The following is an 18,119-nucleotide window of genomic DNA, read 5'->3' as shown; positions in this document are numbered from 1 at the left end:
CAGAATATGTAAAGAACTCAAGAAATTAGACATCAAAATACCCAACAGTCCAATTAAAAAATGGGCTATAGTGCTGAACAGAGAATTCTCAACAGAAGAAGCTCAAATGGTTGAAAGACATTTAAGGAATTGCTCAACACCCCTAATCATCAGGGAAATGGAAATCAAAACGACTCTGAGATACCACCTTATGCCTGTCAGAATGGCTAAGATCAAAAACACTGAAGACACTTTATTCTGGAGAGGATGTGGAGCAAGGGGAACTCTCCTCCACTGTTGATGGGAATGCAAACTTGTACAACCACTTTGGAAATCAACATGTCCTTTCTTAGAAAATTAGGAATCAATCTCCCTCAAGACCCAGCTATACCACTCTTGGGCATATACCCAAGGAATGCTCAATCATACCACAAGGACACATGTAGCTCGAGTTTTCCTGCCTTGCCCTCAATCAGGACAAACCTCTGCCACCCGCCAGTCCCACAGCCGCTCAAACCCAACCAAGCAAACACAGACACTTATATTGCTTTCAAACTGTATGGCCGTGGCAGTCTTCTTGCTAACTGTTCCTTTATCTTAAATTAATCCATTTCTACAAATCTATACCTCGCCATGTGGCTGGTGGCTTATCGGCGTCTTCACAGGCTGCTGGTCACAGTGTCTCTGGTCATGGCGGCGGCTGCAGCCTCTCTGGTCATTGTGGCGGCTGCAGCATCTCTGGTCATTGTGGCGGCTGCAGCATCTCTGGTCATTGTGGCGGCTGCAGCCTCTCTGGTCATGGCAGCGGCTGCAGCATCCTTCTGCCTTCCTGTCCCTTTTTATTTCTCCTCTCTGTTAGTCCCGCCTATCTTTCTGCCTAGCCACGGCTGATCAGGTTTTATTTATTAACCAATCAGAACAACTTGACATACAGACCATCCCCCAGCACAGCCAAGTGCAGACCATCTCAAACACCTGCACTCAGGCCCATGGTCCTAATCATCCTCTATACGGACCTGCTGGGTAACGCCACAAGGAACCCAAGAAGGGCTCCCACAGGACATACAAATCATCCCACAGCAGACACATGCTCAACAATGTTCATAGCAGCATTATTTGTAATAGCCAGAACCTGGAAACAACCTAGATGCCCTTCAACTGAAGAATGAATAAATAAAATGTGGTACATATACATAATGGAGTACTACTCAGCAGAGAAAAACAATGACATCATGAGGTTTGCAGGCAAATAGATGGAACTAGAAAATATCATCCTGAGTGAGGTAACCCAGACTCAGAAAGACAAACATGGTATGTACTCACTCCTAAGTGGATACTAGATGTAAATCAAAACATAACCAGATTGCAACTGACAACTCCAGGGAGGCTACCCAGTAAAGAGGACCCTAAGAAAGACACAGGGATCATCCATCAACAGAGAAATAGATGAGATCTACATGAGGAAACTGGACGTGAAGGGGGTAATAGAGGGCAAGAGTTGGGGGCGGGGAAGAACTGAGGGTAGCAAGAGATCCCAGATGGATCAGGAACAGAGTGGGAGAACAAGGAAAGAGATACCATGATAAATAAAGACTCCACGGAAATAGGAAGAAGCAGAGTGCTAGAGAGGTCCCCAGAAATTCACAAAGATGACTCCACTATAGACTAGTGGCAGTGGTCAAGGGAGTGCCTGGGCTGACCTACTCTGGTGATCAGATGGCTGAACATTCTAACTGTCATGATAGAACTCTCATCCAGTGACTGATGGAAGCAGATGCAGAGATCCATGACCAAGCCCTAGGTGGAGCTCCAGGAGTCCAATCGATGAGAAAGAGGAGGGATTATATGAGCAAATGATATCGAGACCATGATTGGAAAAAAGCACAGGGACAAATAGCCAAACTAGTGGAAACACATGAACTGTGAACCAACAGCTAAGGAGCCCCCATGGAACTGGACTAGGCCCTCTGGATAAGTGAGACAGTTGATTAGCTTGAACTGTTTAGGAAGCCCCCAGACAATGGGACTGGGACCTGTCCTTGGTGCGAGCCAACTTTCTGGAACCTAGGGCCTATGCTGAGACACTTTGCTCAGCCTTGGTGCAGGGAGGAAGGGATTGGACCTGCCTCAACTGAATGTACCAGGCTGGGCTGACTCCCAGGGGAGTCCTTGCCTTGGAGTATGTGGAAATGGGGAGTGGGTCAAGGGGAATGCTGGTGAGTGGGTGGGAGGAGGGAGGACAGGGGAATCTGTTGCGGATATGTAAAATGACTAGAAAAATCTCTTATATATAAAAAAAAAGAGAGAGAAAGGTTTTTAAAAAAATGAAAAATAGGATTTTCCCCAAATGTGTTCTAAGTTTATGATTTTTAGTAAGTACCTAGTCTTCTATATATTTTAAATCTATAAAGTAACCAACAATTGTAGATATTAATAAAGATCAGTCTGTACAGAAAATATATATACATATGCATATATATGTATGTATGTATATGTATGTATGTATGTGTGTATATGTGTGTGTGTGTATATATATATATATATATATATATATATATATATATATATACACCTAGAGCAAAAAAATACTATGTAAATTTCAGAGTGAGACAAAATAATCAAGAGGAAAGACAAAGTCAGCCTTTGCACTTGGGGTTCCAATACTCTTCAATTAAGCGACATGGCACAGTAGGGCACAAAGCTTGGTGAACTTTCCAATAAAGACAGAGGACCTAGGAAAGATAAATTCCTAATAAAATCAAGCAGACTTTCTAAGCAAAACCAAGCCGCTATTAACAGATCTGAGCTATTTCAACACAAAAATTAAAGGAAATCCATAAGCACCTTCTAGTAAGCATTGTCAACATGCCTTTGAGTCTCTTATGACACTGACCTCTCCAAATTAACATGTTTACCTTTTTGTAGTCGCTTAAACCCGACTACTTGCCTTGAAGGGAAACCTGTGTGAGGTGGGATAGATGCTCTATATACTGCTCAGTTATCCCAGCCTGACAGAGCTAGTTTTATCTGTTGCTGGAGGGCTTCTCTCCAGGTTCCCCAAGCCCTGCAGTCCCACAATCCACTTATAAAATAATCACTCAGACGCTTATATCACTTATAAACTGTATGGCCATGGCAGGCTTCTTGCTAACTGTTCTTTTATCTTAAATTAACCCATTTTTATAAATCTATACCTTGCCACGTGGCTGGTGGCTTACCAGAGTCTTTACATGCTGCTTGTCCTGGCGGTGGCTGCAGAGTGTCTCTCCCCTCAGCCTTCTGCTTCCCAGAATTCTCCTCTCTCCTTGTCCCACCTACTTCCTGCCTGGCCACCTACTTCCTGCCTGGTCACTGGCCATCAGTGTTTTATTTATATAGAACGGTATCCACAGCATTTATTTCCTTGAACAAGCATGTTAGAGAGATCATTTCTTCATTGCCATAATAAATGATCACATCTAAAATAAAATCCTAGGTGTCAAATATTTGAAACATGGCTGACTGTTGCTCCCTGGTCTTTTAGATCTTTAGTAATTGTATCCCCCAACAATCTGGACTCCTTTTAATGAGTTGGTCTCACAACCCGACTTCACAGTTATATATCTACTGTTCGTGGCTTGGAGCTATGTCATGAAACATCTTGTTTAGTCATCATATAGAATAGTCCTCCTGCGTTCTGACAGTACTGCACTGGCCTTATCTCAAAGAATTTAAAACACATTTAATGATTTCTCTATATTTTTTTAGATATATGAGTCCTGAGACCATAAAGAAGTATTCTGAAAGCAAAAAATTCCTCGCCTTCATTAGAAAATTACTACTCAACTGGGTGTATAATACTAAAAAAGATAAAGGGGTTCCATCAAGGTGAGCAATCCTGAAATTAAAAAAATGTAATGATAACTTTTGAAAGTTAGTTCCTTTTAAAATTATAGCCTACGTACTTTGCAGATTATTTTGAAGTAGATTACCATTTAATTCTTTACAAACACACAAAAATTACTTAAAAGAAGGAAAGATATAAGAATGACATTTTGTTTGTATTTTTTAGACTGGGGTGTTTTGTATTTTTAGAGTGCTGTATATGAAGGTAGGCAAACATTCTACTACTGTGCTAAATCTCTAGTTAATGTTCTCTTTTTTATAAGCATGTTAATTATGCATAATATGTTTCATTGTGATATTTTCATACATGTACATATTCACCTCCCAACTCTTCTTCCAAACTGTCCAAACTTTTGTCTGTGTGTGTGTGTGTGTGTGTGTGTGTGTGTGTGTGTGTGTGTGTGTGTCCCTAAATGAGTTTCTTTAGTATTGTCTTAGTCTCTATTGCTGTGAAGAAACACCATGACCAAAGGCAACTTGGGGAGGAAAGGGATCATTTCATGTTACAGCTTCTAAGTCATCATCCAGGAAGGTGAGGGCAAGAACTCAAGGTTGGAACTTAGAGGTAAAAACTGATGGAGAGGCCATGGAAAATGCTGCTTACTGGCTTGTTATACATAGCTTGTTCATCCTACTTTTTCATATATCACAACCCCATCTGCCCAGGGATGGCACCACCCATGATGGCCTGGGCCTTCTCACATTGATCATCAATCATTAATCAATAAAATGTACCATAAACTTGCCTACAGGTTAGCCTGGTGGAAGCATTCTCTCAATTGAGGTTTCCTTTTCCTAAATGACTCTAATTTGTGTCCAGTGGACAGAAAACTAGCTAGTACAGATGTTTACCTGAGCCTGAGTAGGGATTTGTAGGTGCGTGGGTAGGAGTTTGTTTACAGGAACATTTGTACCTAACTTTTTTTTAAGGAACAGGATTTGAGAGAGACAGGGATCTAGTAAAAGGTTTAATAGATATCGGGACAGAGGTGTGGGCTTCAACTCACTTGGAGAAAGAAAAATTAGTTCTTTTAGGGCCCTATGCAAAAGGAGGGAGTAGAAAGATATACCCACAAAATGGGCAAAAGGTGGGCTAATCCCATCCAGTGAGAGCTGGATATATTCCATTTTTTTTATATTTCTGAATGAAGCAGATATTTAAAAAGATCCCAGGATATTGCTGGATAAGACCATCTACAAGAACAATGGGTCTAACTAAAATGTTATCAAACAGTTCTGTCTTCAGCCCTTCCACATTTTGGGTTTATTATCTGGAAATGCCCAGTCCCATGATAAAGGAACATGGTTCTTGTGAGAGCTATGAGGAGAAAGATTGCCTGGGTTGTGGCTGGAGTCTCACCACAGCTAGAGGGCCTGGGATCTACTACTTACCAGTGGCTACCTCACTGAAGAAAATGTCTCTCTCATTCTCCCATCAACTGTTAACTGCATGTATAGCCACAGGAGAGAGAGGATCCTGTACTCTAGACATTACAGCATGTTGACAGTCCTAGTCTCTTGCAGATCTTGTGCAATGAAAGTTTCTGTGAGTTCCAGAGTGCAACAGTTTCGTTAGACCTGGAAGTCAGTGTTCTACGCTGCTTTCCCTGCTGTCTCTGACTTTTGCGTTTTGTCTGTCCTTTCTCCCATGGTGTTCCCTGAGCCCCCACAAGGGGTAATACAGATGTCCCCTTTATGACTGTACATTTAACAGTCATTTATTCTCTGTACAAATACAAAAGAAAACTTCTCTTGTCAAAGCTGACAATAGCACTAGTCTATGAGCATAAACATGGCTCTTTTGTAGCTTGGGTGGGTACCGTCACTTCAATTTATCACATAGAGAGCAGTGGTGTCTCCACTAGAGCCTCCAAGCTCCATAACTACAGACTTTTTGACGAGATATGAATTCCCTCATGTGGTGTGAGCATCAAACCCAATCAGAAAGCAATTGGGCCGGGCGGTCGTGGCACATGCCTTTAATCCCAGCACTCGGGAGGCAGAGCCAGGCAGATCTCTGTGAGTTCAAGGTCAGCCTGGTCTATAGAGCAAGATCCAGGACAGGCACCAAAACAACACAGAGAAACCCTGTCTTGAAAAAAATGGAAAAACGAAAGAGAGAGAGAGAGAGAGAGAGAGAGAGAGAGAGAGAGAGAGAATAAAGGAAGAAAGAAAGCAATTGGTTGGCCCTCTAACAGACTTACCACAGTCGAACCAGGGAGTTCTTGCCTGGCCAGTTAGCATTGTTGCACACAGTTTCCACAGCTGAACAAGACAGTTCATGACAATTTTCCCCAGAAGCTTCATGCCGTCTTATGAAACTATGAGGGCTAGCCAGCAGGGAGGAAGCTTTCAGCTCAGTTTCAGTTTGATTTCTCTGTATCCTGTCATCAAGACATTTGGGCCAAGCAATAGTCTCTCACCAACTAGCTCTGGTTGGCATCCATCAGTGGTAGCAATTCCCTCTATTGTTTGGGGGACCGGACGGACCTCCCTGGACAGCAGTTCATAGGAAGGTAGCCCGCCCTTGGCACTGGGATTTCTGTTTAAAAACTCTTTGCTTCTAGGAACTGCTAGATTCTCCCACACCAGGTATCTCCATGGAAACTCTTCTTAAAACAAAATGACTTATCAATCATCAGATTTGTTCAAGATGCAGATACCTAACTAGTGATGCTACTGCCTAGAATTCAGCAGGGTTCTCTGGCTCCAGTTAAGTAGAACAGAACTGACCAAATAAGGAAAGAACATTTTATGTAATTATTTTTTTTGGATAAAATTGTCTTTCTTTTTTATTTTCTTGCAGATACTTGTTTCTTCATTTATGCCATAAAATCGTCTTTACAGATGAATTTGAGTACACTGGATACCTTGCTGTATTAATGAGCATATATCCTATGATAATCTGCTGGATATCTCGCTTAAAGGACATCTATAAAGATGAAATAAAATGTGCTAACTACTATTTTCTTAGCTTTTATACTCTAGAGGCTCTACTTAAGGTAATCTAAAATTTGTGCACATGAGTGTGTTATGGGAGGCACATTTCAACATCGGCTAAAGTTTTCTAAGAGAATATTGTGAACTCCCTTCTCAAAGCCCACAAATTTAATTTGTAAAGGTGATGTTGAGAGCAACAATAACAAGTAATTGATGCTTTAAGCATTGACTCTGTATTTGTCAAAATACAATGGTGGAGGTGAAAGGGATGCAGATTGAGTCTAAACTGCATTAGTGATATTCCTTTAAAACACCTTTCCATATGCGATATTTCGATCTTATTCTTTCCCTTCCGGGAACTTCTCCCAGATCCTACCCACCTCCATATCAAAACCATTTCATGTTTTCCACACCCCCAGAAAAAGTGAAAATCAAACAAACAAAAAACAAAGAACACAAAAAAATACCAAAACAAAACAGAATGCACCCAAAACCTGGAGTCTGTTTTCTGTCCAACTACTCTAAGGCAGGAACACATGGCTTGAAAAAATAGTAGACAGAAAGAATTTCTGAAATGTACATATTTGATCATGTGTCATGTGTGATGCCTTCTGTTAGCTTTTCACTGTCCTGAAATAAAAGCATTGGCACAATTATCAAGGTAGTTTTGATAAAACGTTTATATTCACTTAAATTTTCAAGATATTGAAAGTGACTTTTGTTTTTCATCATCACAGAGCAAAATAGAATAAAAAAAATCCTTTCACCAAATTAATCTTTAAATCTTGAACTGATTTAATAAAATCTAGCTCATGTGAATTACATATATATCTGATATTCTTACTTCTCAGTGTCACACATTTGATACAATTAAGTAATATAAATAGAAACCTTGGGATTCCTGTGGCATTTAGGGCTGTTTGAAATTAAGGAACCATGCCGGGCGGTAGTGGCGCACGCCTTTAATCCCAGCACTCGGGAGGCAGAGGCAGGCGGATCTCTGTGAGTTCGAGGCCAGCCTGGTCTCCAAAGCGAGTTCCAGGAAAGGCGCAAAGCTACACAGAGAAACCCTGTCTCGAAAAAGCAAAAAAAAAAAAAAAAAAAAGAAAAAAGAAATTAAGGAACCCTGATGTAGGATATTTTTAGGGCTGTTTGAAATTAAGGAACCCTGATGTGGGATATTTTTGTGTGAATTTGTCTTTCCCTCCAACTACTGACCAGTGACAACTCCAGTGTCATTTGATAAATCTTTCATCTATACCCACACTGTACAATTAGGTCTACATCATCAGTCTTCACAGTTTCCCTCCTCTAAAGGACGCAGTCACAAGCATCCTCCGCTTGCTTGCGTGTTGGTGGTATTTCTGACGTATAGAGTCATAGGTCGATGAAGAAAAAAGCCCAGTTGATAATGTTTACATTCTTGTTGGGGGGGGGGGGTCGGTTTTAACAGAAGCAGAAAATATGACGATGTAATTTCTTTTTGTATCAACAGATGGCAGCAATGAGGAAGGAATTTTTTTCGCACACCTGGCTCATGTTAGAGCTGGGGATCACCTTAGTGGGCATAGTAGATGTAGTGCTTACTGAAACACACTCCATTAATTACAATTTAGACTTAACTGAGACTGTGATCTTCATGAACATAGTTCGACTTCTTCGGATCCTGCGCTTCTTGAAGGTAAAGCTCAAGTAAAGCGCGTGACTTTGGCTTCCTCTGTGGGGTCTGTGACAGGGAATGTCAGTTTAAAATCAGGTCAACAGTTTCAGGGTAAACACTGGCTTCTGGGCTGATGTTTGGGTCTGAATGGTTAACTACTTCTAGCAAGCCAAGCTTTCAAATACTCCAATTATTATAAATCAGTTTAGCTCAAGGAACTACAGACATTCATCACAGCTTTCCCTTTTAATAGAGAGTGCTTGAAAAAGTCATGTTTATGTAAATACTAATACTAATTCTAAGTAATACTTCTTTGTATAGTTACGTGGGAGTTTAAAAATGGAAATAATCATAACAATCACCACCAAAAAAAAATCCATAGTGACAAAGCCAATAGTATATATTTACACAGATCAAGAACTAAGATAGTATGCATTTCATATAGTGTAAATTCAGTGTTATGCTATCCAAAATTACGTCTGATCAATGCTGCTTTCATGTGTATGATGGCAGTTACTTCTTATATGATTACATAAGTAATTGGAAAGTTATTCCAGGATACATCATATGAGGATGTATAGGTAGAGAAACAGTCATAGAATGTTTATGTCTTTCTTATACATTCTTAGAAATGCTTTTGCTACTAAGACCTAAAAGAACCAGGACTAAAGTAGTCAATTATTAGTTTCTACTTTTGTGGTATTCTGTGAGACAGTAAATATACTAATCCACAATTCAATCTGAGGGCAGAAGGTCTAGAATATTCCAAAGTTTATAGTTCATTTTTTTCTAATGTGTGGTATACAGACTCTACTAAGCAGGCGAGGAATGGGTAAGCTGTCTAAGAAAAGGTTGGAAATACATTCAGGTAACTCTGAATGCTCATGTCAAGGGGTAGACCCTGTGAGTATGAAGAGAGACTAGATGTGATCTTTGTTCCTATGGAGCATACTTTCAGAAGGGAAAAGGCATGGAATCCACACATTCCTAAGTCACAGAGCTGGATGGGTGCAAAATAGTAGCATAGTGGTTACTTTTATACAGCTGTGGTAAAACACCATGACCAAGGTGAAGACTTATAGAAGAAAGCATTAGGGTTTTATAGGGACAAGAGTCTGTCATGGGAGGGAGGTATGACAGCAGGAGCAGAAATAAAGGCTCATATCTTGTACTGCTAGCCTGAATCAGAGAACGCAACTGGCCAAACTAAGCTAAATATAAACAAAACATGCAATTAATGTTTAATAATAGTCTCTTTTTTTTCTTTAGCTCATAATACCAAAGTTGCTGCAAATAATAGACAAAAGGATGAGCCATCAGATATCCTTTCGGTACGCTGTACTAAAAGGCTATGTCCAAGGGGAAATGGATGTACTGAATATAATCGATCATATTGCAAGTTCCAAACAGACTAAAGAGGTGAGAGAAAAGCCAAACAGGAGAAGACACCTTCACTCTGTTCGCTACATGGTTGCCGTCACACATCTTGTCCGACATCTTTCCAAATAGGTGTAGTCTCTGACTCCTGCATAACTGGTCTATGTCTATTACCACAGCACTTCTCTTCTTGAACTAGAAAGTCTGTGCCATATTAGTCCACAAGGAGGACCTTGGGAGGCGCCTTTGCATCCCTGCACAGTGCTCAACTCTCTCCGCATGCAGCCTCCAAGATCAGTCAGGAAATAGTGCGAAGTGAGGAGGAGCGGCCGCAGTGTTGAGCAGAGCTTTTGGAGCGGCCGCAGTGTTGAGCAGAGCTCTCTCATCATGCCCCAAAGCTCCTTCCACTTCTTACCCAAATAAAAGGTATGAGCAATAGAAGCCAGTGGTCTGGCAGACAAAAAGGAGTAAGGAAAACAACAATTATCTCCATGTGCCCAATTACATACTCTCATTATGCAGATGAGAAATGGGGCCAAGAGCAATTTGCTTGATCATGCCTACACTCCCATGGCTAGTAGGTGGCAAAGACGCCCTTAAACCTTAGACCTAAGTTCTTTTTATTTTATTTTTATATTTTGCTCTCAATTTGAAGCAGATTGATGTCTGTACATACCTAGAAGTTTGACAGCTAGGTGGAGTTCAATATTTGTCTTTCAAAATAATTTGTAACACTTGAATGCCAAATTTTATGTGCCACAACAAGCATAGTAAAAATATTGTACACCCAACACGTGGTAGAGGACCTAAAGAGCATTTCTCCTCTCTCTACCTGCAATTGTAAGCCAATTTTCCTAAGCTTGCTTACCATCTCTCATGACTAATATCTAGCAATGGGATTTAAGAAGGCAAAGATGAGGACACAAAAAACTGGGGTTTCTAAAACATCAAGCAATATTTGTTGTTTCAATTCTCATACACTTTTATCCAATCTTCTATGCATTTGATATTGAAAAACATCCCAGCATCTATCATTTGAAAGCTCATTGCCAAATTCTATTCTGACTCTTAAAACATTCTCCATCAAACACAAAAAAAAATTTATTTTATGTGTATGTGTTTTGCATACATGTCTGTCTGTGCACAACGTGGATGCCAGGTGCTTGTGGAGACCAGAAGAGAGCACCTGATTCCCTGGAACCAAACTTAGGGACAGTTGTAAGCCACTTGGTGGGTGCTGAGAATTGAACCCAGGTCCTCTGTAAGAACAGCAAGTGCTCTTAACCTCTGAGACATCTGTCCCTACCCTCCATCGTTCTTTTTAATAAATCTATCAAATTAGCTTAAAAATCATTTACAAATGTAAAGCTATTTGTACTGTTTTATTTTTCCAACAGAAATAATGTCTTTTTTTTTTTTTTTTTTTTGCTCTATAGATATTGTTAATGCGGGTAACAAAGAATATGGAACGTGCCATGAAAGAGCTAGGTAGGGACCTTCACTCTAAATATGCAACTTAAACATCTCTTGTCACGACAACTTCAGAAAAGCAGTGGGTCTTAGCACCAAAAATCTGTGAGGAAACCTACCTCTTCTTTTTTTTGTAAATGTTTGTCTTTATTATATGTGTTTGAGTGTTTTGTCTGCATGCATGTCTGAGCACCATGTGTGTGCAGTTCCACAAGAGGTCAGAAAAAGGTGTAGCATCCTTTGGAACTGAAGTCAGACAGTTGTGAGCATCATGTGGGTTCTGAAAACTGAACCTTGGTCTTCTTCAAGAGCAGTAAGTGTTTGTAAACACTGAACCATCTCTCCACCCCCCAAACCTTAATTCTTAATAGTAAAATGGTAAACTTAACCCACATGATTGTGTTTTCTAGTGTATGCAATATTACTGTAAGGTTATATTAACATATAACAAATTTGTTAGCATAGTATTACTCATCACACTTGCTCTCTACCTGACACAATGAAAGTTTTTAATGTGTGTTCAAACAATCCCCATTACCACACCATGACTCTTTACATCATCCATAGCTTTATGAATCCCCCTTTCTTCCAAACTAGACACAACTTGTGTGTTCCTCAGTGACTCAAAGAGTATTGCCACAGGGAGATTTAGGATTTGGGGACTGAAATCAGAATAGAGTCCTGGGGACTTCTCTGAGGAATGCAGAGGGCCCAATGCCCACCTGGCAAGGGTGTCATCTCTGAGTCATGCTAGGCTGTATTTCTGGTAGAGGAAAAATCCTAAGTAGAATAAACACCCTTGAAAACATAGTGCTCACATGTGAAGACATGTTGATAGGAAGTGGCAGGTAGCAAAAGAATACAGAGAACCTGAGAATGAAGCTTAAGAGAGCTGTAGGACAACTAGTCACAGGACAGAGAAGAGGTCATGACCAGGGGAAATCACATATCCCATGTGAGTGGGTGAGGTTTACATGGGCATCTAGTAATCCAGACAAAACAAGTCAAAAGGTACAGATGGCTGTGTCTTCTAGATTTACCAATAGACTTGAGGAAAGTGACCCGGGATGAGGTATAGGAGTTCATCAGAAACCACAGCTGAACATGTAGTATATAGTCAAAAATCCTGTTTTGAACTGTACAGAAAAGTGGATCATGAATACCAGATACATGGTCCCCAGCATGCTTGCAGGACCCAGTGACGGTGGGCCAATGTAACCATTAGTTTAGGGATAGAGCTTTACATCCTTTTTCCATGGGCTTTAGCACAGTGTGGGTGTAACCAAGAAAATGACAGAATCCCAGCAGGACTGATGAGGGATTGATGGTAACAGGCCCGACAGTGAGATACACACCCCTGTAGTGAAAGTTGCACTTCGTTGACTTAAAGAAGGGTTAGTTTTTGTCCTCACAAAATACTTAAGGCAATCTTCTCATTTTACCTGACAATATTGCATTGTTCTTCAGGCTACTTAGAGTATGATCATCCAGAAACTGCTGTCACTCTGAAAACCAAAGAGGAGATTAATGTCATGCTCAATATGGCTAGAGAAATTGTCAAGGCTTTCAGGTCCAAAGGAATTATACATAAAATAGAAGATATTGAAATTAACAAGGTAAGATGGTGTATTTTCAGAGTAATCCTGTAGTTTTGTGACATGAACAACTGAAAAGGATGAGACTGGAGATATTGAAAGTGTTTTTTGTTTGTTTGTTTGTTTGTGCTCCATGAAAGTAAATATTGTGCAAACTCACACTACACTGTGGGAACTCCACAATGTTAAAAGTACTTCTCATGATAGTCCCCAAAAGTTTTCAAGGAATTCACACAAAAGAAAAAGAACCTCAGTGATTCCCTATAAAAATCAAACTAAGCAGAGCAAAAATAACATAATAATGTTAACCAAAAAACAACAAAAAAAAAAACCTTTAAGTGTTTAGAAAAGGCAAATAGAAAAAAAAAGTCAAAATGACAGAAGTAGATCTTGTGGGGAGTTGGAGGAGGGAAGTGGAGTGTAGATATGAAATCTTAAAGAAAATTTAAAGAAGTTAACTTAAATTTAGATTAAGCTCTCCAAACAACAGGCAAAGACAAGCAGAATGATTAAAACCAACAACATCAAACTACATGTTATTTTTGGAAAATAAGGAAGTTGGACCTTTACTTAAAACCACGCAGAGAAAATAATTCAAAACGAATCCATGAACTCTGAAACCATAAAACTGAAAGAAGAAAACATAGGGCTAAAATTCCACTACCAACTAGGCTGATTTCTTGGAATTAATGTCAAAAGCACATGCAAAAATAGACCAAAAAAAATTAAAGAAAAGAAACAGCATTTTTAAAATGTGCATCAAATTATTAATACTGAAAAAAAAGTGACCCAGGGAGTGAGAGAAAATATTTTCAATCTATACACTTATTGATATGTAGAGAATTCTCCTAAAACTAATAAAACCTGATCTTCAAAAGAGCAACGGATCTGAAAAGGCATCCCCAAGAGACATGCAAATGGCCCAATAAGCATGTAGAAGTTTGCCAAAAACACTGATCCCCAGGGAAATGAAAATCAAAACAAGCCAGACAACAAATGGAAATGAAATCGCATTTTCCATTCAGCAGGATGGCCACCCCAACTCAGGAAAACAGAAATATCACATGTTGGTAAGCAAGTTGAGAAAATGGAATCCCTGTGTGCCATTGTTGAGAATGCAAACTGGTACAGCCTCTATGGAAATTGTATTGAATTCTCACAGCACATTAATATTGCCATTTGGACTAGCAGTTTTTCTGGACATACACTCAGAGGTAGCAAAGCAGAATCTTTAATAGAGATTCATACACCTATTCATAGAAATAATATGCACAGTATCTGCCACATAGAGATCAATGATTATGCTATAAGTGCCTGTGCATAGAATCAAATATACTCAGTCTTAATAAAGAAATGAATGCTGGCCATGTGCAGATGAACACTGAAGATAGTATGCTAAGGGAAATTACCCAGTCACAAACTCTGTGCAATTCACATAAAACATTGCAAAATGAAGAGTTGTGGAAGCCACCGGAGATGACTGAACAATACAGATGTAGTTAGTGCCACCACAGAGTGGTTAAAATACCTAACACAGTAAACTTACACTATATGTATTTTAGATTGGAGAAAGAGAGCAGTGAGGGACTGTCTACTATACTAGATATTTAGACATTCTATAATAATAAAATAATGAGAAATTACAGTAAAAATGGGGGAAATGGGTGAATAGAACATACCTGATTCCAGCGACACACCTGAATACGAAGTATTCTAATGTTAAAGTGATATTGAAAATTTGGAAGAAATGATGGATTATTCAACAAATGATTCAAAATTTATATGAAAATAACTATAAAACTATAAAATCACTATAATGCTACATATGGGCTATTTTTATTCTTTATGTGGAAAAACCTTGCTGATCCACTCATTACAAAGCCCATATCTGCTAAGAAAAAAGTTAAGTAGATAATACCACATAAAATGTAAAATTTTACACATTAAAATGTGTTACTTGCCTGGATAGTGATATTGGAAGAAAGCAGGCAGGCTGACCAACCCAGCTACCACCTAGGCCCAGAACCAGGGCTATGAGTTGGCCCACCCCAACATCCACCTCATCTATGACCTGTTGAGCATGTGAAGGGAATGAACTTACAGATCTAAAATTACAGGATCCCCACAATACAGGACATCAACAAGATAGCCAAGAGGCGCTCCAATGAGGAACCATTATCAATAGTGCCGCAGAAGCCAGAGGCCTTGAACTAGACCAATGACTTGTGGCAATGAACCCTGCAAGTAAAGATGAATGGACTAGTAAACTGTGTGTGTGACTAGTAAACTGGGCCATACTACAACTTCATAACAAGATTCTTCTCTGTGTGTGTCTCTCTCTCTCTATCTCTCTCTGTCTCTCTCTGTCTCTCTCTGTCTCTCTCTCTCTTTCTCTCTCTCTCTCCCTCCCTCCCTCCCTCTCTCCCTCCTTTGTTTTTTTTCTCTTAAAGTTTGTTTTGTTTTGAGGGGATGGGGAGACATGTGGGATCAGAATACATGATGTGAAATCCACAAAGAATCAATGAAAATTAAATAAAATTTAAAAAAAGAAATATATTAAAAGTGAGGTAGTGGGCAAAGCACAGTGTGGAAGACAACACTTGTAACCAGAGTTACCCTCTACATAATGATAGAAATATTTCCCAGAGTGTGTCAGCGTTGTGTCCGAGGCAGTAAGAGTCATTCAGTAGTTTAGACGAGGAGAGAGCCCAAATCTGAATTCTCCACTTCTCTCCATGTCTTCCCTCTGTCTGTGCTGTCTGTCCCTAGCAAAGGGCTTTGCTCTATATGTGTTGAACTGCACAAAAAGCACAGCATGAGAAAGAAATGAGGAAGTTCAGTCATTTTTTCTGTCAGAGTTTGCACAGGAAAGACTTCTCTTCTGACCTCTAATAGAATAGCACTCAAATGCCACAAACAGATGTTATCAAACCATAGCCACATATTGTTTCCAACATTTATGGTGGATGCTTGTTTCCTTGAAGGTTTCTTTCAACCTACTGACTGCTTTCAGCAAATGATTACCATGGTGTACATACATTATTTGGGGCCAGGGATGTGGAAGACTATATAACTTAAGAATAAAGCTTATGTTTAGCTTAGGTTGTAAAACTGATTACATGTAAAAATCCAAGGCATAATAAAGTTGGTTACATTGTTTTCCTAAAGGCAGGTTAAACTTAGACTGAGTACTCAGGACAGATTGACTACGTGGCTTAAATGGTCTCACAGCATATCATTAACTTGGATATAAGGTTCAGCCAAAGTTCATTTTCTGAAGTTAAGAGTAGTTTTCAGAAAAAGCTATTTCCACACACAGTGCTCCCATAAATGATGAGGAAGGGCGGAGACTCCAACAGAAAGCCTGAATAGGAACTGAAACAGGTACAGATACAAAAAGAACACTTGTCAATGGCTATTTTTAAGAGATACTTAATATCTCTAATAATCAAAGAATACATATTATCACTCTTCTCTTTAAGAAATAGAAATTAACTCAGAAGGCAGATGTAGTCATATCTCTGTGAGTACTGGACCAGCCTTAAGTACAAAACCATCTCCAGGTCTGCAAGAGCTACATAGAGAGACTTTGTTTCAAAAAAAAAAAAAGGAAGGGAGGGAGGGAGGGGAAGGAAGGGAGGGAAGGAGGGAGGGAGGAAGGGAGGGAGAAAAGAGAGAAGGAAATAAGGGAAGGAAGACAGGAAAAGAAAGGTGAAATAGAAACTATAGAGATGAATGACTCATCTCTTTAAGAGTACATATTGCCATTGTAGAGGACCCAAGTTTCAAGTTCAGTTCCCAATACCCATGTTGTGAACTAAAGACAGCCTTTAACTACAGCTCCAGGAGGTCTCACATCCTCTTCTAGCCTCTGTGAGCACTCACTTGCACAATATACTCCACACACACGTGCACATAATTAAACCTAAAAGTAAATCTTACAAAAGCAGAAACTAAGAAACTAGGAATGTAGTTCCAGGGGCAAGTGCTTGCCTGCCATAAACACAGCCCTACATTCAATGCTTAGTACTATAAATACGTTAATTACATATATTAAAAGAAAAATAGCTGGTAGTGGTAGGGCATGCCTATAATGGAAGCACTTTGGAAGCAGAGGCAGGCAGATCCTGAGTTCAAGGTAATCTTCGGGTAGAGGTGAATTAGAGGCTAAGCTGGACTATATGAAACCATCATAAAACAAAGAAAAACAGTACTAATAAAATGAAAGCTAGTAATGATAGGTTTGCTTGTCAACTCACAAAAATGCAAAAAATTCTTAATGCTCAGTCAAGTTACGATAAACTAAATTTAAATACTATAGACTAAATGCAAACCAACACAGTCAGCATAAATGGTAAATTAAAAATTCAGCTTTGAAAACATATGCCCAGATAGGTTATTGTATGCCAAGCAGTCATCTCTAAACACATACACATACTGCTAACACCAAATGCACTCAACAGGATGATATACGATATATATGCATATGTATGTAGGTAGGTATATATGTATGTGACAATAGTTAATGAAGTAGTCACGCATCACGCATATGAGAGGGAGTGAGAGAAGTTGGAGGCAGGAGAAAGAGGGGTAGAAATGATTTAAACTGGTACTTGCATACAAAATACTCAAAATATTGCATACATACAGAGTGTGCGTGAGTGCAGGTGGTCACAGGGTGTCGAAGAGGGCATTAGATTACCCTAGATCTGGAATCAGGCTGTTGTGAGCCACATATGGGTGCTGAGAACTAAACTCGGGTTCTCTGCAGGAGCAGTATACTCATTCAATGACTACACTATCGCTCTAGCCCCAGGAGTCAGTCTTCTAATCCAGGCACTCTGAATCTAGAACTCAGGCTATTATGCACAATACGATAAAAATCCAAAAACAGGGAAAATGTTTAAGAATTTTGAAATTAAAAACCCAATACTGATTAGAAGGAAAGTTTGCCCTATAGGAAATAGAAAAAAAAAAAGGAGACAGAAGTAGTGGCATTTAGAATGCCTTACATCACAACACTACATTAAATTGAACATTATCCCACATGGATAATCACTTGATCCAGCACCATTCATGAAAAAGACCACTTCACTCCATTACACTGTAGGAGGTTCTGTCTTAGGTTTAGTGGTGTGTGTGTGTGTGTGTGTGTGTGTGTGTGTGTGTGTGTGTGTGTGTAAGTTTCTGGATCCTTTCTTCTTGTTGTATTT

The 18,119-nt window shown here is 39.5% G+C and overlaps 1 protein-coding gene across 3 annotated transcripts in view; it reads left to right on the top strand.

The window, feature by feature from the left end:
* Slc9c1 (solute carrier family 9 member C1) overlaps positions 1 to 18,119 on the top strand; it is an 88,760-nt gene that overhangs the window by 39,791 nt on the left and 30,850 nt on the right. For all 3 annotated transcript variants that reach the window (XM_028872137.2, XM_037209738.1, XM_037209737.1), the window contains 6 exons: positions 3,727 to 3,846; positions 6,671 to 6,866; positions 8,300 to 8,485; positions 9,734 to 9,883; positions 11,278 to 11,329; positions 12,779 to 12,927. In XM_028872137.2, the coding sequence (XP_028727970.1) occupies positions 3,727 to 3,846; positions 6,671 to 6,866; positions 8,300 to 8,485; positions 9,734 to 9,883; positions 11,278 to 11,329; positions 12,779 to 12,927 (853 nt within the window). The remainder of the gene's footprint in view (positions 1 to 3,726; positions 3,847 to 6,670; positions 6,867 to 8,299; positions 8,486 to 9,733; positions 9,884 to 11,277; positions 11,330 to 12,778; positions 12,928 to 18,119) is intronic.

This window comes from Peromyscus leucopus, chromosome 12 (assembly GCF_004664715.2).
Source record: "Peromyscus leucopus breed LL Stock chromosome 12, UCI_PerLeu_2.1, whole genome shotgun sequence".
Classification (NCBI taxonomy): domain Eukaryota; kingdom Metazoa; phylum Chordata; class Mammalia; order Rodentia; family Cricetidae; genus Peromyscus; species Peromyscus leucopus.
The sequence above is the reverse complement of the archived record's forward strand: the minus strand, read 5'-3'. Positions and strand labels throughout refer to the sequence as shown.